Source organism: Hypomesus transpacificus, chromosome 13 (genome assembly GCF_021917145.1).
Source record: "Hypomesus transpacificus isolate Combined female chromosome 13, fHypTra1, whole genome shotgun sequence".
NCBI classification, from domain to species: Eukaryota; Metazoa; Chordata; class Actinopteri; order Osmeriformes; family Osmeridae; genus Hypomesus; species Hypomesus transpacificus.
In genome coordinates this window covers 331575-359183 of record NC_061072.1, presented here as the reverse complement: position 1 = coordinate 359183, position 27609 = coordinate 331575, and the positions used below count along the sequence as shown (strand labels likewise).

At 48.3% G+C, this 27609-nt stretch overlaps 2 protein-coding genes across 9 annotated transcripts in view; both read right to left on the bottom strand.

Annotated features, from left to right (window-relative positions):
* Nucleotides 1–3871: 3871 nt before the first annotated feature.
* On the bottom strand, nt 3872–6886 carry LOC124475998 (WAP, Kazal, immunoglobulin, Kunitz and NTR domain-containing protein 2-like). Its single transcript, XM_047032938.1, has 2 exons — nt 6408–6886; nt 3872–6129 (listed from the first exon to the last, which is right to left on the bottom strand). Exons 1-2 carry the CDS (start codon nt 6597–6599, stop codon nt 4600–4602), a joined length of 1722 nt encoding a protein of 573 aa, XP_046888894.1. The 5' UTR covers nt 6600–6886; the 3' UTR covers nt 3872–4599.
* Nucleotides 6887–10903: 4017 nt separating this feature from the next.
* Nucleotides 10904–27609, bottom strand: part of abcc3 (ATP-binding cassette, sub-family C (CFTR/MRP), member 3) — a 44393-nt gene continuing 27687 nt past the window's right edge. For 2 of the 8 annotated variants that reach the window (XM_047032931.1, XM_047032933.1), the window contains 23 exons: nt 26702–26879; nt 26350–26511; nt 25985–26077; nt 25045–25248; nt 24432–24578; nt 24108–24195; nt 23562–23628; nt 22931–23057; nt 22296–22472; nt 21684–21851; nt 20681–20864; nt 20281–20386; nt 19954–20110; nt 19587–19794; nt 16964–17277; nt 14655–14854; nt 14263–14389; nt 13958–14059; nt 13127–13273; nt 12772–12930; nt 12415–12581; nt 12011–12205; nt 10904–11599 (listed from right to left, as the gene is read on the bottom strand). In XM_047032931.1, coding sequence (XP_046888887.1) covers nt 11488–11599; nt 12011–12205; nt 12415–12581; nt 12772–12930; nt 13127–13273; nt 13958–14059; nt 14263–14389; nt 14655–14854; nt 16964–17277; nt 19587–19794; nt 19954–20110; nt 20281–20386; nt 20681–20864; nt 21684–21851; nt 22296–22472; nt 22931–23057; nt 23562–23628; nt 24108–24195; nt 24432–24578; nt 25045–25248; nt 25985–26077; nt 26350–26511; nt 26702–26879 — 3589 coding nt within the window. In that variant the 3' untranslated portion in view covers nt 10904–11487. Of the gene's footprint in view, nt 11600–12010; nt 12206–12414; nt 12582–12771; nt 12931–13126; nt 13274–13957; nt 14060–14262; nt 14390–14654; nt 14855–16963; nt 17278–18382; nt 18694–19586; nt 19795–19953; nt 20111–20280; nt 20387–20680; nt 20865–21683; nt 21852–22295; nt 22473–22930; nt 23058–23561; nt 23629–24107; nt 24196–24431; nt 24579–25044; nt 25249–25984; nt 26078–26349; nt 26512–26701; nt 26880–27609 lie in introns of those variants that run through there. The other 6 variants (XM_047032932.1, XR_006956986.1, XM_047032934.1 and 3 more) reach the window with 6 other exon arrangements.

The window sequence follows — 27609 nt, the reverse complement described above, 5'->3', positions numbered from 1 at the left end:
ACACCCCCCACACACGTACAAACACAAATACCACACACACACACCATATCACACATGCATCTAAGCTAAGCAGTCAGAAGATTAACGAAATGTTCATCACAAAACGTTTGAAGAGATTTAACCTTCTGAAAGTAGCACCAAGTCTCCCAGCCTAGCGGAATGTGTTTTACAGTAATCAGTATCAACTACTTATTGTTATTTCACCAACATTGATAGTATGTGTGTCTGTGTGTGTGTGTGCAGTATGTGTTTATATGCATTTGTGTGTTGTGTACAGTGTGTTCTTGTGTGGGAGTATGAGTGTGTGTGTGCATGTGTGTATGTGTGTGTCCTGTGTGTGTACTTGCCTGATTCACCCCTGCTGTTTACATAAAGACAACGGGAGTAGAGCAGAAGTGACCCTTGGCTCATTAACGGCTTTTGCAACACGTCGTAATCTAGCCGGTGAATCAGGGAGAGAGAGGGCATCGCTATGGGAACGACCCGGCACAACTTCTCTCTACTCGGCCGGTCATGAGCATCTTCCCGTCTCCCCGGGGCAAGTAAGTAAGGAAGACTTTATTTACATAGCCCTTTTCATACAAGAATTGCAGCTCAAAGTGCTTTACATAAAATCAACAAAAACAATAATACAAGTGTTGATCGAACTAACCGCACTCAATCTGCGGTCTCTCGAATCTGTCTTAGATCCGAGCTGCCACTTGCAGTTTCTCAGGGTACGAGTGCCACCCCAAAACACAGGACGGGACAAGGAGAGCCCTCACACAGTGGCTTGACTGACCCTCACTGGCTGTGGGCCGCCCTGTCCCGAAGTGGCCTTGAAAACCAGAGTGGAGCTCTTTGTGGAAGCTAGTGTTATTATGCGTTCTGCACAGAGGAAGAGAGAGATGGGGATTTTGGGGGGAGCGGCATTGAGGGACGTGAGTTCTTTAACAACAAGGCTGGGCTGCAGTCCTAGTGGTGAGTATGTGTCATTGCAGTCTGTCAAAGTGTTATACACTGCCCTCGGTGTGGTCAGCCTTCAACTACAAGGTGACAAGCTAACTCTGACCATAAGACTACATCAAAGTTGACTTGAGTTCTGAGGTTGCGGGGTCTCAAAGCTGTATGGGTACATGATAGTAAAATCACTGGAACACCCAATTCAAGAGAATTTCATGTCTCTTTTGGTCCTCTAACTCTTTGGGAGGGGAGGGGGGGGGGTGATCTGGTGCAACCCCCACCACCCCCACCACCACCCCCACACCACCAGGATGAAACACTGAGCTGTACAGATGATGAAATGCAGAGAAATTAAGTCTGGAGAGAAAATCCCCAGCTCAGATGTTTTGTTTTGAGGAGGAAGACGTCTGCCAGACTTCTGCAGAAATGTCCTGGACCGACAGCAGAGGGCGCTGTAGACCAGCAAATCCCTCCTGGGGAGAGTTCAGTCACTGCAGAGGGATACAGTTGCCATAGAGGCGGATACAGTTGTTAAAGAGATGGATAGAACTGCTATAGAGATGAATTAAGTTACTATGGAGATAGGTACAGTCGCTGTAGAGATAGGTACAGTCACATCACAGACAGGCAGTCACTATAGAAACAGGTACGATAGTTCCAGAGGGATGCAGTCGCTACAGAGACCAGAGCCTCGACCAATAGGCCTTGGTCAACCCAACTTCACCTTAGAAAGCAGAAAAACATCAAAGTTGAAAATATATACAGTTATAATTAAAACTTTACCCTGAACTATCATAACAAGTGCCAAATAGATTAATGAAATTTTGAAAGATTATATCGATAGATTTACATTTATTCATTTAGCAGACACTCTTATCCAGAGTGATTTACAGTAAGTACAGGGACTTCCCCCCAAGGCAAGTAAGGTGAAGTGCCTTGCCCAAGGACACAACGTCATTTAGCACGGCCAGAAATCGAACCAGCAACCTTCTGATTAATAACCTGACTCCCTAACCGCTCAGCCACCTGACCCCAAATAGACCCCAGATCGATAGATAGATGAATAGATACATTATATAATTTCATGTGATATGGTAATACCAGACAAAGCTCATGAATCATGACCACCCATCTGACTAATTTGTTCCACAGGCGCCCCTGTCCCATAGGACACTGCTGTAGGCCACACGCACACACACACACGCACATACAAACACCCATGCACACACACACATACACACACACATACACACACAGAGGCCAGAACACACCCACAAATTGTGTGTGTATGTGCTTGTGTGAGTACTGTACTTGTGCTTGTGTGTACATGAACGCATTGAACCCCACAAAAAATCTGTGAAGAATGATTGGTGTAGCAGAGTTCAACCGAGGGCATATCTAACAAATGTTTTGTTTGCACAAATCACCTGAAAAGACATGTAAAAAGAATAAGCTATGATGGTTTATTAAATACTATAAAAACTACGGTTCACACATGCTCAGCATATGCTGTTTTAATTGATAGTAAATATGGGATTTTGTAGGCCCAAAACTTGACCCAAATTGTAGGTTTTAAAAGTGTTGTTTTACTGTAATTGGAAAGCACTAGAAATAAAACCCTGATTGGTGGTTGTAATTGTTTGAGCTCATTGGCCAGTTTTTTCCCCATTGATGTTGTTACAGTAAAATGTTGGTTGGATCACCAACAGAGGTTAGTGCCACGGGAGCTGAGGAGAACCTTACTGTACCCCCACACCATGCAGGCTCAGGGTTGTTTTCTACTTGAACTGGGGGGAGGAACACAGAACAGAGGGGAAGTTTTTACTATGCCACAGGGGGGGACATGGGTGGACCAGCCTGGCTCTGGGGCTCTGGAGAGGGGGCGAAGAGGGGGGGAGAGGGAGGAGGAGGAGAGGGGGGGGGAATGAAGGAGGAGAGAGGGAGTAAAGGAGGAGAGAGATGAGAGTTTGCAAAAGAGCGAGAGAGGGGACGAGAGGAAGGAAGGGGGTAAGGGGGGGGAGGGAGAAGGAGGTATAGAGGAGATAAAAAGGAGGGAGGAGAGGAGAAGAAGGAATAAGAGGGGCAAAGGAGAGGAGTGAGCAGGAGGGAGGGAGGGAGGGAGGGAGGGAGGGAGGGAGGGAGGGAGGGAGGGAGGGAGGGAGGGAGGGAGGGGGAAGGAGGGAGGGAGGGAGGGAGGGAGGGAGGGAGGGAGGGAGGGAGGGAGGGAGGGAGGGAGGGAGGGAGGGAGGGAGGGAGGGAGGGAAAGAGAAGGAGAGGAGGAAGATCCTACAGTACCACACAGAAGCAGACCACAGAGGCAAAGCAATATCCAAAAACCTTTATTTATAACACACACACACTTTTATGCAAAACATCATAAAGCGTAAATACGAGGCAGTTGTAGAGAGAACCAATGAAAAGGGTTACAATTGTGTGAAACAAAGTTGGCAAAAGAGCAACAAAAAGGCTTTTTATCAAATAAATAGCAAAAATCTGAGCCAGCAACACAGGTTTTAAGATAAAAAAGGGCAAGCATAAAAAAAAGTTGTTTCTTGGTTATTAGTGTTTGAGAAACCTTTGAGAAAATATATTACAACTCACAAGTAAGTGCACTAGCAGAGTCCTAGCACACACACAAGGGCAACGAAAAAAACTCAGGAACCATGATGCCGGGAACAAAAACACACAACATCGACTTGGATTTACCATGTGAAGATAAACTAAAAAAGACAATAAAAATACCAAACTGACAGTGCTTGGATAGAGTAGTATTTACAAGAGCAACGATAGGCAGCAGGTCTGCAACCTCCAATTCTAAGAGAGAGAAAGGGGGGGGGGGGGGAAAGAGAGAGATAGAGAGAATGAGAGAGAGAGATAGAGAGAGAGAGAGAGAGAGAGAGAGAGAGAGAGAGAGAGAGAGAGAGAGAGAGATAAAGAGGGGGGGAGAGAGACCACAGGGACACTGAGGGGCGAGACTGGGGGGCCTGAGAACTGTGATGGATGTCTCCGGTGTCCACAAACATGCTAGATGAATTTAGAACCAGCATCGGCACCACAACAGAACCGCTCCACAGAGAGGTCTGGGAATTCTCTTGCATGTTTTTCTGGACTTGAAAGACTGAAATAGTTTTTTCGAAACGATATGTTATGTTATATGTTTCAATGCATATGAGGAAGGAGGTATAGAACAACAAGAAAGACTAATGGAAGTTAAATAAAGAAAAAGGATGAGGAACATGCTGTGGTTACTACACATGCAGAACGTCTTGGAAAAACTATACAGATTATAACAGATTTTAGTTTTACTCTATTTTCACAATGGATGTTATTTGACAACATTCATCAATGTGAATGTACGACATGCACCAAGCCATTTATCAAACAGTGATCGTATGGATTGTCTTAAAACTAAACATCATTGATAATCAATGTAATATGATGTTAGGTCTATCGTGACTGTCAGTGTTTGGGTGAGTCTGTGTGCGTGTGTGGAGATGTGAGGAGGAGTGTGTTTGTGTGGAGATGTGCGAAAGTGTGTGTATGTGAAGGTGTGCAACGCTGCATGCGTGTGGAGATGTATGTATGTGTGTGTGTGTGTGTGTGTGGAGAGGTTCTCACATGTGTGAAAGACGGTCACCAAAGCCTCCTCAGTCCTGCTTACTGAATACTGGGGAACTCTTTGAGAATGTCACAGGTGTTCTTGGAGATGACCTCTCTGAGCTTCCGTACGCGGCGGGTGCTGGACGCCCCCACGTAGCTCTCCGACTGCAGCACCGCCATCCCATCTCTCACGTCTCCCATGACGATGACCTGGCCCTCGCTGGCCACGCCCGTGATGTTGGGGCAGGGGCAGTTCCAGTCCATGTTCAGGAAGGTGACCTCCAGGGGCTCCTTGCCGAAGAACCTCAGGCCCATCTTCTCGTCCTTCAGGATCTCCTCCACGGTCACCAGGGCCTGGCCCGAGTCCTTGTCCTCAGTGAGCCCCGACATGCGTCCCAGGATGACAAAGTCGCTCTTGCAGAAACTGGTCACCATCTTGCCCCTGGGTTTGCAGGCCTTGCAGTGGTGGTTCTTGGGGAAGGGGCACATCTCCTCGCAGGCCTCTTTGGACTCAAAGTTGTTGTCGTTGCCGCTGCAGCCGCCGTAGATGAAGGACTGGCACTGCCTCAGGGTGCTGCTGTAGACCCAACGCGGCTCGTAGGCCTTGCAGGGCCCCTGGAGGCTGGGGAGGCTGCAGGGCTCGGCCAAGTCGGGGCCGCAGCACAGCATGCACGCCTCGTAGCTGTCCAGGCTCTTCCTGCCGGAGCCGCAGCTGCCGTGGGCGAACGACAGGCAGGTGTTCCTCTTGGGCTCGTAGTACCAGCTCACCTTCTCCTCGGCGCATTCCTCCTCCACGTCGGGGGGTCTCATGCATTCCTCGGCCTGGCAGCGGGTCTGGTTCTCTGGCTGGAGGCTTCTCAGGGTCTCCCGGGGGAGCACGGTGAGGGGGTGGTGGGCCTGTGCGGAGCCAGCGGGGTTCTGGGCCGTGCAGGTGTAGATGCCAGAGTCCTGGGGCTGGGCGTTGTAGATGACCAGCTGGCCGATGTTGGTGACCACCACATTGCCTTGGACGTGGTTGGGCGTCATGACGATCCGCTCCACCCCCTCTGCCTCCTGCCGCTCCCAGCTGATCTCCGGCTGCGGACGCCCGCTGATATCGCACAGGAAGCTAGCCGTGTCGCCAACGGTTACCGACTGGTGGGAGGGGCTGCTGGTCAGGACGGGCGCCTGGGACTCTTTGGCGGGCGGGGTGGTCTCCTGGAGAGGGGCCGTGGTTGGTCGGACGGTGGTCTCCACAGGCGACGGAGGGCTGGTGTTGGGCCAGGTGTGGTGGAAGCGACAGGTGACCACGGAGAGAGAGATGCCCTTGGAGCAGGCCTCTGCGTCCATGTAGCACTTGTTATAGTAGGTCATACCGTCAGAGGCGCAGGTGAAGTGCGGCTCTCTCTCGCAGCGGTCTCGACACTTGCACACGGGCTGCCCGTCCCAGATGTCGCACTCGGAGCCCTGCTGCGTGCACATGAAGCTGGCGCATGTGGCCTCCTTGGGCATTCCAACCGGACCCTTCTTCCCGTCGACGTAACGAGCCGCGACACAACTCTGATTGCCGCACACGTTGGCACAACATTTTTCAAAAGTCTCACATTCCTGTGGAAGAGAAAGTTACTCTGATTAGGGCAATAAAACTGTTAAAACGTAATACTATGGAATTACTCTTTGTAGGGGAAAAAGTTGGGTGTCAAGCCTATACGCGATGTTTTGTTACTTCGATTTTAGCTATGTTGATAATCAAGAAAAAAGTTGAAGCGTTTGAAAACACTTAAATTATAAATACAGGACATATAGTTTAGTAGCCTATATGGCAATATTTAAAAACTTTGCTATAACATTTTAAGAAAATCAATCGTCATGGGTCAGAAACGCACCTGGTCAGATTCGCATTCCCGCATGCAGGTACTCATGGCGTCCACCCACAAGTTAGGGTTCATCTCGTTGGGGCAGATGCCCGCATGGGAATAGGCTACCCGGGCCACCGACATGGTCCTGACCCGGTGGTCCATACAGACTCCTAGGCAGAGTAAGAACCAGATCCACCGGGGAAACAGCATCCACCACATCTCCAGCGCGCGAAGATTAAAACGAAAATCCGATTAGAAAAAATCGGAGGTTTTTTGTAGTTAAAATTACTGTCAAAATATGCCTTTCTTGAATTTTAAAATGTAATCAAAAATTTAACAGAATGAAAACGTCTGCAGGGTAAATTAATCTAAAGAACTTATTACTACTACTCCAAACTTATTGGAGTAATGAGATCACTGTGAAGGTCCAGTTCGATAAAGCATCTCTGCAATGTGGATGCACTATTTATACTTTCTGACACAATATTCTCTAACAGCCATGCGGTCTCTCTAACAATGTAACTAGCCAAGTTGCTCGCCTATGACAGTTATGAATTGCGTCCAAGGATGTTGAAATAACTTTGAAAAAACATCAGTGGTAAACCGGGGTTGGGGCTGGGGCGCACCTGCCTGTTAAAAGGATTTCTGGTATCCCCATTTAACCCTTTCCAGGCCTCAATACTGTAAGAGTGAACTGCAAGCACACAGCGCATGGAAACACAATTGGCAGTCGGAGCCGGACTACGGCCTATGTTCACGTTGCAATATGGATTTGATGTGTGTCTGCCATGTATGTAGGCTAATGCAATACACATTTCAGCATTTGCATTTTGCCTCATAAAAATAACTTAAGAAATCAGTTTGTATCCTATGTTCGCAAGATTGTTGTTGTATTCATTAAGTAGCCTATGGATAATTCTAGGGATTGATATGAATAATCGTCGATTGTCACAATTTTAAATATAACGGATTTAACTGACAGTTAACCTTATCTGTTGCTGGCATGGCAATGTATGTTGGTGTTGAAATATACAGTTTCAGTGTAGCACTTTGTGAATTAAAAATACGATTTGGCCTGACGATTACATTTGATTTTAGTTTGCAATGTTTGCCGCAGGATAGATACTTCTACATAAACCCCATTCATATGTAATCGGAGTTGTAAAATGAGACGCAAGCAAGATACATAAATATATTACATGAAAGAAGATTCACATTTTATGAATATTTAGATTGACCTTTCAAGGCAATAAGAATCATATCTGTCTTGGGACTGTTATGTAATCAGTAATGTTCATCCTGGGGTTTATTTAACCTTGTACCATAAAAAAAAAAAAAAAAGTTTCCTACCGCATATCCAACTGACAAGGTTCTCATGAGGACACAGGTTGATGCTGTTGGACTTGTGCTGCCTCCATGTTCATCAAGTGGCTGTATTAGTCCTACTACAAACGACATGTATTCATAGGATTACTATACAGTACATGTACACTTCACATTAGTGATTTGGTCACACACTGTGTTTCATGCAGATATGCAGCCACCTAGAAACATTGACTTACTAAGTATGAACCCCCTACATTATCAGTCCATGTATGCTTCATACAGCATGTATGCTCTATTGCGCCTTGTGCCCTTGGCCTCCCATTGGGTCATGCTCCTCACAAGACCACATCTGTGTTCTGCCGTCCTGTCAGACCAGGTCTCAGGTTCCTCAGTGTTGAGCTGCTTCAGAGAAACACACAGTACATTTTCTGCACATTCTACAAAGGCTGGCTTTGTGTTGTGATTTACTTCCCCTCTAAATACCACCTTGCGGGCCCGACTAGAGGGATTGGTGGGGCTGTAGCTCACAGATATGGTTTATCCTCAGGTGCCCTTTGGACCGAACCCATCTGCACGATCAGGTGGGCTAAGGAAAAGGGAATTGAACCCAGACCTTTTGTGCAGAGATATGATATAGTGCAATGCAATGCTACACAGCATAACACAACACATGACACAACACAACTCAAGCAAAACTCGACTTATAGCATAACAGACCAGCCACGTCACACAACACAACAAAGTACAGCAGTGTGTGTGCATGTGTCTGTACACATACATGGCCGCATGCTAAGTGTTCATGTGAGTGGATCTACTCTAATCGTTGTAATCCTAATTACCGACATTTTATACTGTGTGTTTTCAAATAAGAAACAAATGCTTGATCCCATGTGCCAGCATGTAACATTTCTGTTGCAGGGGACACGACAGTTCTCTGGGCAGAAATTCATTCACGTTTTTCCATATGTCTAATCATGCGTTTGAATAATCGCACCACACACCCAATCCTTCATTGTGGGCATCCAGCCTGATTATTTAAGTACAGCCTAAGCATGAGAGAAACGGAGGGTCGGTCGGGTTCATCCCAGACCTGCCTGGACCAGGGATGTGTTTTGCGGCGAGAAAACCAATGTGTTCGACAGTGAGTGATTGATGAAAACATTTCATGTAAAAAACCATAACCAGGAAATGGAAAGCTGCGGAACATTCTGTAACGTAAGCCTGCAACATGTGAGGGCAGACTTTCACCTGAGATGGCCTCTGTTATCACCCCTCCTGCCGTCTGGCAGTGACAAATGAAATGCTTCATCTGGAGCAGAAATTAATAAACTCATGTCAGAACCTGTGTAGATGGATGGCTCTGGAGGCCATAAACAGGTAGATAATTGTAGACCGATTTCTTGAAGACATGACAAGGTAAACACGAAAATCTTTAAATGGAATGAGTACTCGAAATCATACAAAATCATTCAACGTTATGCCCTTAGCAAGAGGGTATTTAAGGATACAGGGTTCCTTTGAGGAGAGCAAGGAAAAAAGCAACAACACAATTCTTGTTTCAGGATTTTATAGCTTTATGAGTGATCATTCAAGCTGAAACTGTTACGAAACAATATGCAGCATTTGAGAACAACTAATAAGTTAGCAAAACCGTCATATCCAGTTGTAAGCTATAAAGAACAAGCAAAACCACTTTCACATGGAGCCAGTCCAGTGGTTTGGTAAAAGCTCGCTCAGAACTTAAATCAGAAGATCACCGATTTTGAGATCACATTTTGTAATTGCACAATAGAAATCTGCACCTGAACAGCATTCAAGTGGATCTGGGGATAGCCATTATCAAACATCTTCCCATCAACCGACTGTCAGTTTCTTTCTTCTGTCCTCACAGAGACGGCTTTCAACAAGTCAATTGAACATCCTTTGGGGCAACACTGACACAGAATCTTACAACAAAGATGACTTTGTTGAGATTCTTGCTTCATAACCACTTGGTGGGGAGTTGTTTTCAATCATTCAGTAAATACCAATTCCTGTGCCCGCGGCACAAACTGAAAGGTGAGGTTGTGTGAGGCTTGCAGTGCCAACTCAGCCACTGTTTCATGTGGCAGTAGGTTGAAGTGTGTCACCCCAGGCAAATGTATTCCCGGAGGAGAAGAACACAAGAGATGCCTGACATAGGATGATACTGAGACTTGGCAGTACATTGGGCTGGGCTGAGGGCTTCTTGCTGTGAGGTGTCTGATCATAAACGGCCTTCCCATGGATGAGGGTTTGTGTTTGTTTGGTGTACGTGTGTATTTGTGTGTATGCATGTGTCTGTATGTGTGTGTATACATGTATGTGTCTGCTTGAGAGAGTTTGTGATTGTCTTTGTGTCTGTAAACATGAGTGTGTGTGTTTGCATGAGTGGGTGTGTGTGTTTGCATGAGTGTCTGCACATTTGTGAGTGATGGTGAGTGTCTATGTGTGCGTGTGTGAAATGCCCGGATCTCATGTTTGTGGGTCAGGACCCGATCAAGGATCAGAAGTGCTTCGTATTAGACCTCAGACCAGCTCTGCGAGGCAGGGGCTGAGCCACAACAGTAGAACTTCTCATTGCATGTTTGAGGTGATGAAATCTGAGAATGAGATTCATGTTTATTACTTTTTCATTTCAAGTCATTGACCATTTTGGTTCGTATGAGTACCAAACAGCTACAGAATGTCTCCCAGGAATGTTTGCATTGTCATGGATTGTTTGATGGCAACTTGACCCTGTTTGTGTTTAGACTTAATTCAATCCAGTGCAGTTCCCAAACCGCCTAGTGTCCTCAGAAACAGGTGTAACTTTACAGTTCATATTCAGCAGCCTCAACATGTCTGTCTGGCTGGCTGTGTGTCCGGCTGCAAATCTGCCTGTCTGTCCATCTGTTTTTCTGTCAGTTTCTAGATCTGTGTGCCAGCCTGTCTGTCTGCCAGACTATGCATCTGTCTGCAATGTCATTCTGTCTGCAAGTCGTTTTGTCTGTATGTCTGTACGTCTGGCCTTTCTTAACCCAAAGGTTTATTTGTGTGAATCCTGCCCCCTCTAGTGGGACGAGACCAATACAAACCTCTCAATCAATTTCTTATTTTAGGCAATTTACAGTACATTGTCTTGTATTACAATTGGGTCTGTTTTATTAACATTTAAATAAACACAACAACACCTGAAATTCAGCTTTTTGTAATATATGTATATATTTTTTTATAAAGGTTTGACCATCTTTTATATATTTCGGTAGAACAGAATTCAAGTTTTTACAGATTTGGTTCACAAAAGAATCACACAACCAACTGAGCAAACTTCCCTACATAAGACAACTCTCTGAACAGATTTAATAAAAGATTAAATAAAGATACAGTATAAAAATAGCTGGGTTCGTTGCAAAACAGTGTTTGTGTGTGTTTGGAAATTACAGTGGCACAGTTTGTAGAAAAAGATAACCTACAAAAAACTAACAAATAACAAATGTTTATCCTGGTTTTGCAATGGACAGCTGCAACGATACATTCACTGGCATTCTCTTCTTTCACAAGGCACTATGGAACTGACACAAAAGATTGGCCCAATCCCATTTCCACCGACTAAACTAAAAGGTAAGTGACATGGCAATAATCACAGAAATGAAAGATACAAATCCTACTGAAAATAAAAATGGCACTGTTCCGATTCAAGAGCTGGAATTCTAATGTACAGCGGCCTGAGTAGAAATGGGATTGGTCCCGAGCCGAACGGGTGCTGGGAGACGCGGCGGAGCTACTGGACCAAGCCCGCATCCTTGGCCATGCCGTAGAAGATGCCTCGCTGTGATAGGAGGTTGGAGGGAGTGTCAAACTCAGCGACCTGTCCCTTGTCCAACACCAGCACTCTGCAGAGTGGGAGGAGAAGGAGAGAAGAGGGGGAGAGGAGAAGGAGGAGAGGGAGGAGGAGGAGGGGAGGGAGAAGAGAGGAGCAATAAGAAGGGGAGGGGACGGATGTGGAGGAGAGAGTAAAGCAGGAGGTAGAGAAGAAGCGAGGGAGGATAGAGGGGAGAGAGTCCGAAGGAGCCCAGAGGAGAAGGTGACGGAGAAAGGAGGGAACAAAGGGTGAAAAGAGAGTAATGGAGGATCAATGACCTGCTGAACTAAAAGAAACCTCAAAGTATCTGTGTGTATGGCGTAGCTGGTGTCGTCCATAATGTTGAGTCTGTTTATGTGTGTTACATTACATTACATTTAGTCATTTAGCAGACGCTCTTATCCAAAGCAACTTACAGAGTGTGTGTGTGTGTGTGAGGTACCTGGTGTAGTCCATGATAGTGTTGAGTCTGTGAGCGATGGTAAAGACGGTGCAGTCCTCAAACTGGGTCCTGATGGTGGACTGGATGAGGTCGTCCGTCTCCAGGTCGATGGCAGCCGTGGCCTCATCCAGAACCAGGATCCTCGTCTTCCTCAGCAGAGCGCGAGCAAGACACACCAGCTGCCTCTGGCCCACACTGGACACACACACACACATACATATACACACGTGTACACAGATGAACACACACACACACAAGCACATATATACGTACACACACATTATTAACTGTGTAAGACGTCCATTTCTGGCATGACTTAACAGAACTCAACTAAAATCACTCTCTCCATCATGGCCTACTGGCACTGATTCCCAGGTATGACCTTTGACCCGGCAGTTGTTTACCTGAGGTTCTCTCCTCCCTCAGAACACTCCAGCTCCAGTTTGGCTGGCTGGTTGCTGACGAACTTGTGGAGGTGGGAGTGTTCCAGAGCCCCCCACACATCCTCCTCGCTGTAATACTCAAAGGGGTCAAGGTTCATCCTGAGGGACCCCGAGAACAGCACGGGTTCCTGTGGGACACCAGACGGGACATCTCAGACACCCGTCAATCTGTCAGTCTGCCTGTCAATCTTTCAGTCTGTCTGTCCGTCCTTCAGTCAGTCAATCTGTCTTTTCATGTATCCCGTGTGCACGACTGTGTGTTTTTGAATTGGCATAGGTGTCTGTTGTGTCTTTGTGTGTTGGTGTGTGTGTGTGTACCTGTGGTATAATAGTGAGCTTGGACCTCAGGTCGTGGAGTCCGATATCAGAGATCTTGATTCCGTCGATGGTGATCTCTCCACCGGCCGCCTCCAGCAGTCGAAACAAACAAAGGGTCATAGAGGACTTCCCAGCCCCGGTACGGCCCACGATACCAATCTGCAACACACACACACAGATAAACTCATAAATACACGCACACACAGCATTTAGACAATATACAGTATACAGGAAGCATCACGGGTTAAGAATATTTCCCAGCATACAACTCTGTATTCAGTCTAACTGGTGAGGGTTTATGCTCCGGTCACCTAGCCCCATCACACCTCCAGGAGCAGGGGCCCTGCCAGCTCACCTTCTCCCCTCCATTCACACTGAGGCTGAGGTTCTTCAGCACCAGGTCCAGGCCCTCTCGATACCTCACACTGTAGTCCCGGAACTCCACGTTCCCCTGGGTTGGCCAATCAGACGGAGGCTTCTTGTCCTCGATCTCCCAGGGTGCCTAGAGACACAGAGTAGATGTAGCCATGACCTAGAGACAACTACATTCTATTACTGTTGGTGTTTGTTTTTTGTATGCATGTGTGGGAGTATGTGTGTAAGGGTCTAAACAGGACATGGTGTTCTAACAATACGACCCAGAGTAAACATGCGTTGCATGAACAAGCAATCCCACACACACACACACACACACACACACACACACACACACACACACACACACACACACACACACACACACACGAAGCAGAGCTATAAACCGAGCACCACACAGAGGAGCAGTATAGTTTGAGAGGGCCATAAAACAACAAGGCTCATGTGTGTACAGTATCGTAATATGAAGCTGAGGAACACAGCAGCCAAATGAGAGATTTGCTTGTGGGTTTAACGGTCTTGTAGTTGGGATGAGGAATGTGACCTGGCAAGCTCACGGCCTGAGGAATGGATGTAAATTCCTGCCTTTTTAACAGCTTGGGTTCCTGGCGTGAGGAGCAGAACAACAATGTTCCTCTTTAAAATGCAAACTAGATAAACAAATAAAGCCTATTCCTGGGACCCGTGAACTCTCTGATGCCCAGATACACAGCCACACGCACATGCACACACACACACACACACACACACACATATACCCACTTGCACACAAACAAGCACACTAACTCACACCCTCACATCCTCACAGTACCTCGGTCTGGGTCTCGGCGTACTCCTTGACTCGCTCCACAGCCACAATGTTGCTCTCCAGGTCAGAGGTCATCCTCACCAGCCAGTTCAGAGACATGGTCACCTGCAGGAACACACAGATGGTAAGACAGACAAACACACACACAGGGTCAGACAGACACACACACACACACACAGCCAGATACACACACGGTTAGGCAGACACACATGTGGTCAGATAGACAGACACAAGGCCAGTCAGTCAGACAGAGACAGACACACAAACAGACAGGCTGGTACTGGAGAGTTGATGTAGCGCTAGCGTACCAGCAGAGCGTAGGACACAGACAGGCCCACGAGCCCTGGGTTCAGCTGTTCCTTCCCGATGACCGCAAACAGAGCGGCAAACAGCACGATGCAGTTCCCGATGAACTCGATACGAACCCCCAGCCACCTACAGATGACGACGGCACAGTACATCATTAAACACACACACACACTATTCCAATCATTGGGCGGTTGGGTTTCAATACATGCATCATTCCATACACACACACACTATGCGAACCAGAACAAGGTTGGTTTTCAATACATACATTTATAAATTCACACACATGCTACCCCAACCAGACGGTGGTTGAGCTTCACTCCATACATTCTTACACGAACGCACCCAACCATACAAACAACCATACAAGCGTCCAGACAGCGCCCCCTACCTGTTGGCCACTATCCCCGGGTAGTAACTCTTCTGGTTGTCGTCCACCTTGGTGTTGTTGAGGGTGACGAAGGCGTCGAGCCGCCCGTAGGCCCTGACCACGCTGGAGCCGGTGACGGTCTCAGAGAAGTGGGAGTAGATGGGAGAGCGGCTCACCGACTCCAGACGCTTCAGCTGGCGCGACGTAGCTACGTAAAACCTCTGGGGGGGGGGGGGGACATGGGGAGAGAGAGAGGAGGACAACATCGTGGTTACCATGGCCATGACACACGCACTGGTATTAAGTACTGAGTCAGCTACTGCAAAGCGTGCACACACACACACACACACACACGCGCACCGCTTGGAACATACACTGTGGTGAGGTCAGAGGTCAAGACATCTACAGGTCAGTGGGGGCGGGGCATTATTTCCCCCCACCTTTCTTCTTTTTTTTTTTACCCAACATAATTGAATATATATCTATGCTACATGGGGTACATGTAGCATAGATAAGGTATTGAATAAATACTTTATCCAAGGAATTGATAAGGTGGCTTCCAAAGGTGGTATTAATGTCGATATGTCAACATATTTCTTTGCATACTGTATTTATACTACGACAACATCTGTGAGCTCTGTTGATGTCTTTGTTGGACCCAGACCCCAATACCACTTTTTAAATTGTAGCAAATCAAATCTTCTATTCAATCAAATAGGTGTGAAAACAACAGGCACAAATCATCAATCATAATGTGAGATATTGGATTAACAATGTTCATTACTGTTGGCTAAAGTTTACGGGTGCTGTCCTAATGTTGTAGTGAGTGGTTTCACTGTTCCCCAAATGACATTTATACAAGTAAGATCAGTTATCAAGCCCACTAGAGTCCCTTATTCTTTTGCTTATCCATGTTAGAGACAGAGAAGAAGAATTAGGATTCTGAGTAGCCATGCAGAGAGATGGTGCCACTGTGCCAGGGGTATGAGGGTGTGCAGTCAAGGCAAGGTGTTGTGAGATATGGTTAGTAGCGATGGTTAGAGGGTTGAGATGCTATTGTTGCATTGCAGTAGAGATGTTACCGTCCACCATGCCTGGTAGCTGAGATGCGGTTACTTTGCACTGTCTAATAAATAGAGACCGTTCCTTGACTCTGACCAGGGCCGTGATCATAATGTATATTGAGGGGGACACATCCCCCCCCAATATTCAAATTGATCAAAATGTCCCCCCCCAATATGTTGATATCAAAATGTACATAAAATATAAATGTTCTACTCTACCAACAGGCAACCACGCAAAATTACGGATACTGTGGCCTGTTTTTTTTTCTTCAGGGAGGGACCCTCAGACTCCCCAGCAGATTTCGTCCCCCCCTATGTTGACTCCATGCCTACGGCCTTGACTCTGACCACAGAAATACTGTTGGAACTATGCTATTCTGATCCTTGACCTTATGCTGTACAGTAGGGTCTGTCTTACTGTACTGCACTATTCATTGCTATGTTGCTTTGGGTGAAACTGTAGCTTTTTCGAAATGTCAAATGTTATGCTACCGAGTGAGCAATTGCGTAGTGGATTTGCGTCACACCAACTTCTTTATTCGAATTTTGATACTGGCAATCACATGAGTAAAACTAAAAAAATGATGTGAAACTGTAGTGTTCTTAGAGAGCGTAACAGCCAGTTAAAGCCACCTTAATATTAGTGGATGGATTAGTATTCCAAACAGTTGGCTATATGTCGTTAATAGGCACACATTATTGATGGATGAACATAAGATTTGGACTGATTATGATAAGTGACTTGCCGAAAAATAGGATAAATCAAGTTTAAGGTAACCATGGAGATGTAACTATGCCCACACACGCATGCACACACACACACTAACACAGAGAAAAACTACAGCTAAAGAACGGCTGCGCCCTAGCGACCACCCAGCAACATGACACCGTGCTTTTCTCTTTACCTCCGCCGGATCACAATTTAGCCTACAGACCCAAATGAACATATTTCATATCGAAGGCTCAATTTCCCTCTAATTGGTTCCACATTAACCTACGGGTGGCTCTGTAAACGAGAACAGCCGTTCCACACTAACCCCAACTACACAGATGAAGCTTCAGTACACGATAGTATTAAAACACACAGCAGCACCGTTAGTCGAACTAAGCAACACGGCAACCAAACCACGCTGCCACTACAACACTGGGACAGACGGTCCAATCTACGCAATGACGCAAACTACCAGCGACAACAACAACAGTCACAGTCTATCAGACAGCATGCTGCGGGCTATTTATGAGTTAGCAGACGAGTTTCTGATTTACCTGGACCCACCAATAGAACACCATTAACGGGACTATGACTATGAGGAACATTGGGGTGAGGACAGAGCATACGAGTAGCACATTCACTGTGTACCAAAAAGTCCGCATCCATATGTCAATATTGTCAGGGATGTAGGTGTCTATAGTGTCCACGTCTTTGCCGAAGCGGTTTAGCAGCCGCCCCGTGGGGGTGCTTTCGAAGAAGGCCTGCGGCGCTCGCAGGACTCCTTGCAGCATGAGGACGTGCATGAGCTTGGCCGTGCGCAGCATGCCGTAGGCTTTGCACAGCAAGCAGTTGCCCAGCAACAGCACACCTGGGAAAGGGCACAGGTGACAACGACACCCTGGTTAATTAGAAGTGATTTGCTTTTCTCTCTGCACCTCTTATCTCTCTCTCTCTCTTTTCTCTTCGCGCTCTCTCTCTCTCCCTCTTTCACTCTCTCTCTTTCACTTTCTCTCTCTCTCTTTCTCTTCACAGTCAGAAACATTCATTTCCAGGAACAATGTTCAATCAAAACTCCTGTGGGGAAAAACAACTACAGTAAATCTAAATATCTTGTTTTGAAGAAAATTGAATCAAACCACCGAAATATTGTGACCTGACCATGAGTGCTTATCAATTAGCCGTGTTCACACCGGTTCACCACCAGGGGGCAGTAAAATACCAAGAAATATCACTGCTATTTACCGGCCTCTGTTAGGCGGTTTCTGTTATTACTCAACAGTTGGATGTTGACAGCAGGTGGCGAGACACCTTTTGAAACCCTCTCGAAACACTGGCAAATAATACATTGGGTTAGACCTGATTTGGTTGCACCATACAACAGAGATGAACAAAACACCAACCCCCAACACGGCAAACTCTGAGTTAACTCCATTTCCCCTCTCAAACACTTCTCGGGTATTATCAAAAGACTACACGTTGCAACCAGGGCTAGTGTTAAGATGAAGATTGCAGAGGGCCCCATAGAGGACCAGAGTGAACAGATTAGAATCTGAACCGTCGTTTCTTTCATCGCTGTGTTTACTCAACCCATGCAGGAGTGTGTGTGTGTGTAAGATAGTGTGTGTGTAAGATAGTGTGTGAGTGCCAGTGGGTAAACAGGCTGCAGGCAGAACAGGAAGTGAGCGCTAGGGGCAGGGACAGAAAGAGTATGCATGGTTAGGAAGGAGAGAGGGATGGAGGAAGACACGTATACACTGTCACAAAGGCAAAAAGCTGAGGAGGAATCAAAAGCGACAAGTTCAGAGGTCACAAAAGCTCCACCAACGGGGACGCGGCATGCCATTCGGGAACAGGAAGAAACACCTTATTTGGCACCTTTTTTTTTTTCTCCTCAGAAAGAAAGAGGGGGGGGGGGGAAAAAACAGGCATTATTTCACATCCTTGCCTTCCCAACCGGACAGCGGCAGCAGTACCTGCACAAAGACGTACACGAACGCCAGGGGGGCGATGACCACGGCGAAAATGGCCGTGCTGGAAACAATAACAATCATGGTGGAGACGGAGGAGAACAGGGTCCCCAGGAACATGAGCACGGTGGAGGGCAGCGCCTCGTCGATCACGTAGATGTCCTTGGAGAAGCGGTTGATGACGCGCCCTAGGGGGGTGGTGTCAAAGAAAGACTGGGGCGTGTGAAATTTGTTGTCGAGCAGGGCAAAGTGAAGCCTCCTCGCCGCGCCGATGTTCCCCATGGCCAGGGTAAAGGAAGACATCATGACCAGGATGCCTGTGAGGAGGAGGGGGAGGTGGAGGAAGAGGAGGAGGAGAGAGATGGAGTAAGAGGAGGAGGAGGAGGAGAGAGGTAGAGTAAGAGGAGGAGGAGGAGGAGGAGAGAGGTGGAGTAAGAGGGTAGAGGAGGAGAGAGAGGAGGAGAGAGGTGGAGGAGAAGGAGGAGAGAGGTGGAGGAAGAGGAGGAGAGAGGTGGAGGAGGAAGAGGAGGAGAGAGGTGGAGTAAGAGGAGGAAGAGGGAGAGAGAGGTAGAGTAAGAGGAGGAGGAGAGAGGTGGAGTAAGAGGGTAGAGGAGGAGAGAGAGGAGGAGAGAGGTGGAGGAGGAGGAGGAGAGAGGTGGAGTAAGAGGGTAGAGGAGGAGAGAGAGGAGGAAGAGAGTGGAGGAGGAGGAGGAGAGAGGTGGAGTAAGAGGGTAGAGGAGGAGAGAGAGGAGGAAGAGAGTGGAGGAGGAGTGTGGAGGTAAAGGGGAGAGAGAGACAAGACGTGGAGTTGAAATGGAGGGGGCGGTGGAGCTCTTTGGGATTGTGCGTCAAAGTAGATGTCCCCTATGTTGGATGTGAACTGAATAACCCGAGAAGTTAGACTAGACTGTGAGAAGGTTAGCACGCCATTCACCGGAAATCATACAGCACTTCACACCGATTCATTAAGGGATGCACAGACAGCATTGACTTTACAGCCAGACATGCTTTCAACATATTGTTCGTGGAAAAGACTCAATTTGAATGTAAAAGAATAAAACCACTTTTTTTCCCCCAGGCCAAGGTTTGATGTCCGATACGCGAGAAGTGAACAGTCTCCTGCCATACATCCCTATCCTGAGGCCAACTTCCAAGGGGATCGACTCGATCTAAAAGGGATCTGAGGGGATCCAGACGGGCGGCGTCTCACCCTGCGCGATGCCCAGCGCCGCGTACACCCCCACCCTCATGGGCACGTTGGCCTGCGTGTCGTTCAGCCCCGCGTCGTTGGTCCACTGGCTCAGCCAGATGTTGGCGCCGATGGCGGCGGCATTCTGGCAGCAGTACAGGAAGCAGATGAAGACGGAGAGCACGGGCCCCACCGCCCGGGCGTACTCCAGGAACACCTTCAGCTTCACCTGGGGGGGTGGAGGAGGAGATGAGGGGCGGAGAATGTCCAATCGTGATTGGATTATCGTGAATAATAATAAAATACAAAATCCCAGTCGGCGCGGCAACGGTCACAGGGACGACCCCCCCCCCCGGCGACGCCAGAGCACACCCTCCACTCCACTCACCCGGCCCGTCTCGGTGGTCTCCGCCTGGATCAGCTTATCCTTGGATGGCGCCGTCTTCTCCGGCAGGGGCTCCGGATGCTTCCGCTCGCTGCACAGACGCTTCCTCACCGACTTCGTCTTGGGGTTCTCCACATCCGACGAGATGATGCTGATCTGCCTGCGGGGCGGGGGTCAAAGGTCAAGGAAGAGGGGGTCAGCGGTCGAGCTAAGGACAGGGGGACACGGGAGAGGGGTCAGGGGTCGTGCAGGGGTCAGGAAGCAGGGAACAGGGGTTCAGTGAACTTCCATCCCTCAGCCAAGGTGGATTCTGTACACTTCTGTGTGTACCTTATGAACTTTCTTTTCTCTTCGTTTACCACCGGCTCGTTGGACACCATATCTGTGTGGTTGCTAAGGGCGTCGTCGGGGAACTCTTCATCATCAATCAAGGCCTCTGTGGGGATAATGACATGGAAATGATTGAACTGTTCTGGGGTCCACGGATAATAGGTCGGCTTCATAGAACGAAGAAAAGCAATCACTGTTCAATGATCGCTTCATTAGAAGGTTTTGTGTCTGAGCTAATGCCAGGTCGGTGTTCGTCACGTATAGACGTGCCTCGTTTCACACACAAATCCAAATGTTACAGGGTCTACTCCCACACACACACACACACACACTCAACCACCGCACACACATGATACCCCCAAACACACACACACACACACTACAGGCCCCTCACACACACCGGTGGCCTCCTCCTCCTCGATGATGTCTTCGAGGGAGTAGTTCCGGAGGAACTCGGCGAAGGCCCCGTTCTCCTTGAGCAGGGCTTGGTAGGAGCCCATTTCCGACACGCGCCCGTCCACCAGCACCATTATGTTGTCCACCTGCGGCAGGAAGCTGATGCCGTGCGTCACCAGGATGCGCGTCTGGAGGGAAACGAGGAGCGAGAGGGGGAACGTGAAGACAAGAGGCGACGCCCTGAAGAGATGTGTTCTCACACACACACGGGCCTGTGCGCTCTCACTCATGCTTTCCGACACACGTCACTCACTCTCGCACATGCAGCCGTGGCCAAAAGTATCGGGAGCGACATACGCTTTTGTGTTTGCAAAGCTTGCTGGGCCTTGGCGTAAAATGACTGCTGACATGATTTTAGTAAGTCGTATCATCGGCAGAGGGGAAAGTGTGGACTAGTCAGGTGAAATGAGCCATGACTGTACTCGTACATACACACACACACACATACAGAATGAAGAGATATTCAGAAGTCTCTCTGTAAACCTTCCTTCGCCCTGTCCAGGTATACAGGGCCCTGAATCCGCTTGAGAGTGCGTTAACACATTCAGTTTAACTCTATACTGTTAACAGCTTATCTTTGAGTCATAAACATGATCCTTCATGAGGCAGCAAAGAGAGTCTAAAACCATAAACCAGATAAGAGTTACAACTTCCTCTGACTGGTCTTACTCCCACTGCAAGTCTTGACCTGACAAGCCTCCCAGCCTGACTACCAGCCCATGTCATGTGTATGTGTGAGAGTGTGTGTGTTTGTGAGAACGTGTGTGTGTGTGTGTGTGTGGGAGAGAGAGAAAGGGCATGTGCGAGAGAGAACATACGAGAGTGTGAGAGCACACGCGCGTGTGTGTATGTGCGTTCGAAAGTGGAGCTAAACTGCAGCAGGTTGGCTGAAGACGCTGGAGTTCAGCCTCCTCTAAAAGGGGGAGGACGAGGTCCCCTGGTCTCACCTTGTCCTTGAGCGCCCCATCGGGGCCCATGACTTTGTCGAAGATGTGCTTGGCCACGTGGGCGTCGACTGCAGACAGCGGGTCGTCCAGCAGGTAGACGTCGGCTTCGCTGTACAGAGCTCTGGCGATGCTCACCCTCTGCCTCTGCCCCCCGGACAGGTTTATACCCTGGAGGGGGGAGGGAGTTGGGGGGGAGGTGGGTGGGAGATGGGGATGGACGGATGAAGAGTTGAAGGACGGATGGACGAATGAGGGAAGGGGATTGAGGGAGAGAGTTCGGGGATAGATGGATGAAGCGAGGAAGAGATGGAGTTAGGGAGAGAGGTGGGGATGGATGGAGTTAAGAAGAGAGAGGGGGAGAGAGAGGTAGGGAGGGATGGATGGATGAAGAGTGGAAGCAAGGGAAGAATGGACGCATGGACGGGCGAGGCCGAGGATAGAGGGAGAGAGAGAAGTAGAGATGGGGGGGAGGGATAAACAAAGACGCACACAGAGCCGTCAGTGCAGCACTACATGTTGTCACCCGCAGAGGAACCATGAATGGCACGCTTTCTTCAGACTATGAAGACCCAGGGGGAAGGGGGGAGGGGGGGGCGTCAGGGAGGGCCATACCTTCTCCCCAATCTCTGTCTGGTCCCCTCCAGGAAGCACTTCCAGGTCAGGGGTCAGGGCGCAGGCCTCCAGGATGCAGCGGTACTTGGGCTCATTGAAGGGCTTCCCAAACAGGATGTTGTCTCTCAGCGTGGCGTTCTGGATCCAGGCCTGCTGGGGTACGTAGGCCACAGAGCCCTGGAGGAGAGGAGGAGGAAGAGGGGAGGAGGAGAAGGGAGGGGGAGAGGAGAAAGAAGGGAGGATGGGGGGAGGAGGAGGGTAGAGGACGATGATGGGAGATGAGAGGATGGGAGAGGAAGGGGAATAGAGGATGGAGGGAGGAGGAGGGGAGGGGATATGAGAGGAGGACGAAGGGATGATAGAGGGAGGAAGGGAGGAGGGTGGAAGCAGGAGAAGTGAGCAGAGGAAGAGAACGGGTGGAGGAGTTTGAGAAGGAGGAGAGTAGAAGAGGTAGAGAGAGGAGAAGAAAAGGCAAACAGGAAAAGGAGAAAGGACAGAAACACAGGGACTCAGTACAGGAGAGCGATGCTAGACTGTTCCGCCTCAAGCTACCCAACAGATGAAAACGTTAACCTTTACACAACAAAAAAAGATATATAAATGCAAACAAGTCCATTTCCGGGCAGAAAACATACCTGTATAGAGATCTCCCCATCCAGCTTCTCCATCTCCCCCAGCAGAGCCGAGATCAGCGAGGACTTCCCACAGCCTACATGACCCACCACAGCCAGCAGAGAGCCCTGCGGCACCATCAGGCTGATGCTGGAGACACATCAACATTCACTCATTCATAAGGTTGATACTGGAGACATCATTCACTCATTCATAAGGTTGATGCTGGAGACACATCAACATTCACTCATTCATAAGGTTGATGCTGGAGACACATCCACATTCACTCATTCATAAGGTTGATACTGGAGACATCATTCACTCATTCATAAGGTTGATGCTGGAGACACATCAACATTCACTCATTCATAAGGTTGATGCTGGAGACACATCAACATTCACTCATTCATAAGGTTGATACTGGAGACATAATTCACTCATTCATACGTTTGATACTGGGGGACATCATTCACTCATTCATAAGGTTGATACTAGAGACACACATAAGCATTCTGTCATTCATACGATTGAGACTGGGGGACTTCATTCACTCATTCATAAGGTTGATACTGGGGAGACACTGTTCATTCACTCGTTCATCAGTGCCCTCAGTGGAACACAGACAGACTCTGCTGGTCTAACTGGAGGGCGTACCTGTGCAGGACAGGGGGATCCTCTTTGGTCCAGGTGAACTTGCCGTTGACCACGGTGACAGCACAGTCTGGAAAAGAACACACCGGAACATCACTACCTCCTGCAGAGCATGCCGGATGTGACGGCTAAGAATGACACAGCATTTTCTTTTCAAAACGAGTTTGGGGAATGCTTTGCAGCTCAACGACTGACACTTTGTCATTTTGTGACTTGGTGGAAAAAAAAAGACACTTCGTGATATGCTGACTCGCAGCCTAATGGATTCAATCACGACAAAACAAACGTCGCAATGAGCTACAGCACAGCTGTAAGCACAAAAATAACTGACTGACTGAGCCCAGGCTTAGCAACACAAAGAAACACTTTCCAAAGTGCCGGCATGAAAACAGCCAGTATGTGCATGACTAGACAGAACAGCCCTCTACCACTCTGTGAACCCGTGACTTTTCTCTCCTCTAGCGGACAAGTGGGAACCTGCCTAGCGAGACGCGGCAGGGGGTGTGTGTGTGTGTGTGTGTGTGTGCTGGGGAGGACACATAGTTTTACCTGAGGCAATGTTGGCTCTGTCCACAGACTCTGGGTCCAGCTCATCGTGACTCAGGAAATTCTGAATACGCTTCAGAGACACACTCGCCTGGAGCCCCCGCCGCACACACACACACACAAAGTAATGTAAATGTTATTTTTACCAGAGCATTTGGTCTGCAGGGTCCTGTTTATACAATAAATACATGTTCTCATCATGACGACAGAGAATGAGAGAGAGAGAGGGAGGAGGAGAGGAGGGAAAGGGGCAATGACAGAGGGAGCAGGAAGAGTGGAGGGAAAGGGGCAATGAGAGAGGGAGCAGGAGAGGAGTTGAGGGCCCACCTGGACGAGGCTGCTGATGACCTGAGGCAGCATGTTGAGGGGAAAGCGGAGGATGTTGAAGAGAGACAGGGACACGAAGGCCTTCTCTGCGTCCAGGATGTTGTTCTCATCGACCGTCACGTACACCGCGAACGTCGTCAAGGCAACCTGTAAAGGGGCCATCGGGGAACCAGCATTGGAGCAGATTTGGGAGAAACTCGTGCATCGCTCACGCTGTCTCTCCTACCTGCGCTTAAAAATGACTCACTCGCCCTATTCAACAGCCTCCTGGCGTTTGTGTTCATGTTGAGTCATGGCAATAGCTCTCATATTTGGATGAATAGCAACTTTATGTGGAGCTCTCTTTTTAAATGACTGACTGTCCTTTGTCCTCCTGTTCTGTCTGTTTTTGTAGTTCTGCCTGACATTTTCCCCTCATACACACCAAAACAACCTCTGACAAACATGGTATAAACGGCCTTCCTGTTTCGCTACCTAGCAACAGAGTGGGTCTAAAATGTCTTCCCGTGTCCCTTCCTGGAAACAGAGTTGGTTTAAACCGTCTTCCTATCTCTCTTCCAAGCAACAAAGAGGCTGTCATGAGGTGAGGAGGGGGTGTCGTGTCGGTCGGTACCAGGAAGGGGGCGCTGGTCCAGGCCATGGTAGACAGGGAGCCGAGGTAGGCCGTCTTCTTCAGAACCATGAGCTCCTTCTGGCGGATGGCCAGGACCTGGTCCATGAAGGACTTCTCCCAGGCGTACAACTTCAACACCTTGATCCCGTTCAGGATCTCGTTCATCAGCTTAATACGCGAGTCCTTGTACCGCATCTGCTCCACCTGGGGGAGGGCGGGAGAGTGAGAGAGATGGAGAGGAGAGAGAGATAGGGAGAACAAATGCCAAAGAACAAAAGAGAGAAGATTATTGAATGAAATGATTCGAGTAAGAATTATTTAAAAAAAAGGATTATCAGTTGACTTACTGGACTAAATATGTATCTGTTATTCATATTTCAAAGTAAAACATATCCTGCATTTAAAGATGCTTTGAAAAGTTCCAAAAGAGAAGGAACCGTGCACTTCAAAGCACACCACAGAGAGCAGCACAGATAAGTTTGCAAAATAACACAAGCTAAAAAGGAAACAGTATTTGCGCTTTATCTTCATACACTAGCGGTGCAACTTCTTTGAAGAAAAACATTCCCATGAATAATGCAATATCAAATAACGCCTTTTAATGCGGAAGGATCGTCTCTATTTGACGTCTTCTGGGGGGAAGAAACTGGTGGAGAAGCCGAACCAGCTGAGAAGCACAGTCAGTGTTTTATCTCCAGGTGTCTGACTTCAAGCGGAGGCTGCGGTCGGGATTCTCTCAGGGGTGCGTAGCAGCTCAACATGATGTGTACAACTCACCGTGACTTGTGTACATTCTGAACACATAAACTGCTGTGTGTTTACGTGTTAGGTATTCAGTTGTGTGTGTGTTTGATGTGCATGTCTTTGGGGTTGTGTGTGCATGTGTGGTTGTGTGTGTGTTCGGTGTGCATGCGTGTGTATCTTGGTGTCCTTCCGGTACCTGAAAGGCTCTGGTCTTCACAGCGATGGCAGCGTTTAACGGGATAAGGAGCACCATCACAGCCACACCGGCTAGCACGGACGGACCGAGGTTCTGTAACACACACACACACATAAAACACACATACACGCACAAACAGATCAACCTCGCCAGACCTGGCTCTTCAATACAATGCTCTGATCCATCACTGAGAAAAATCCATACAAACCAGTTAAATCAACCCTAGGAGACATGTTCAATCAACACAGAGAGTTATTAACCAGTAATGTCTGTCTCCACAGAGGGCACCACACATACAGCCTATCGCAGCAGGAGGACGATGGAGGTCAACCAATCAGAGACATACATGGGAGAGGGCCACCCACCTGCCACAGGAAGTAGAGAGCCAGGATGATCTGCAGGGGGGCGGACCACAGCATGTTGAGGAAGGTGGTGAGGTCCATGAATCTCTGGGCGTCCACAGACATCAGGTTGACGATCTCCCCCACGGTAGAGGAGCGTTTGGCAGCGTTGGTGATCACCAGAGACTGGGTAGGGAGGGGAACACTGGGGTGTCAGACTCCTGGGAAGGGTCAAAGTTGTCTTTTTGTGTAGGTGTTTGAGTCTCAGTCTCATGGGCGTGTGTTTGTAGTTTGTGTTTCGATGTGTGTATCTGTCAGTGTGTGTATGTACTGTACTTGAGTGTGTGTGTGTGTGTGTGCTTGCCCGTGCGTGTACCTTCCTGTAGATGGCCCCTATGATGGCTGTGCGGATTCTCATGCCAGTAACAAAGCAGTACTGGAAGTGCTGGTGCAGGATGAGGGTCTGCAGGAACGCCACAAAGAACATGAGGAACGCCAGAGCGTAGCCCCACCAGTACGGAACGTTCTCCTCCTTGGTGAACGAAATCAACATCCTGAAGGAGGGAGAGAAGGGGGAGCGAGAGGGGGAGGAGGACAGAAAGAGAGACAGGGAGAGAAAGGGAGCGAGAGAGAGAGAGAGAGAGAGAGAGAGAGGAGAGGAGAGGGAAAGGACAGTTTCTTCAATAAACAGAGGAGAGACCAACAGATCCAGCAGTCTTCACCCTTGATACGCGGGTTTTCTATACATATGTGAGGTTGTCTCTTGCTGTGGTCACGCAGCGGTCTTGTGACAATACACATATAGATGTGAATGTGCACTTTAACCTGCGGAAAGGGCAACATGCAGAAAATAGTATAAACGATGAGCGACGACCACGTCACCTGCGTGTTGTTTTCCCTGTGCCTTAAGTTGTGGAATGTGTACCGTTTAAGGACATGTTTTGGTGGTTACAATATTTGTATGGTCCAGCTCATGTATGTCATGTCCATCTGAGAGACATGTTTCTCACTCATGCCAACCACTCTGCCTGTCGTGGTGACGTGATCCAAGCAGCTCGATATAATAAACAAAGTCAACTCTTTCGTTGTGGTGCTTTCCTTGGCCCATCCTCTGACAGAAAATCATCTAACGACCCTCATGGATACATTTAAATATACACCCTCCCATAACTAAGATACGACACATTCGGAATAGGGAACACATTTGAATCACACAAAAAACTGACAACAAAATGATGAATGAACACAGCGGCACATGCAAACACCAGGGACAGTACACTTCAC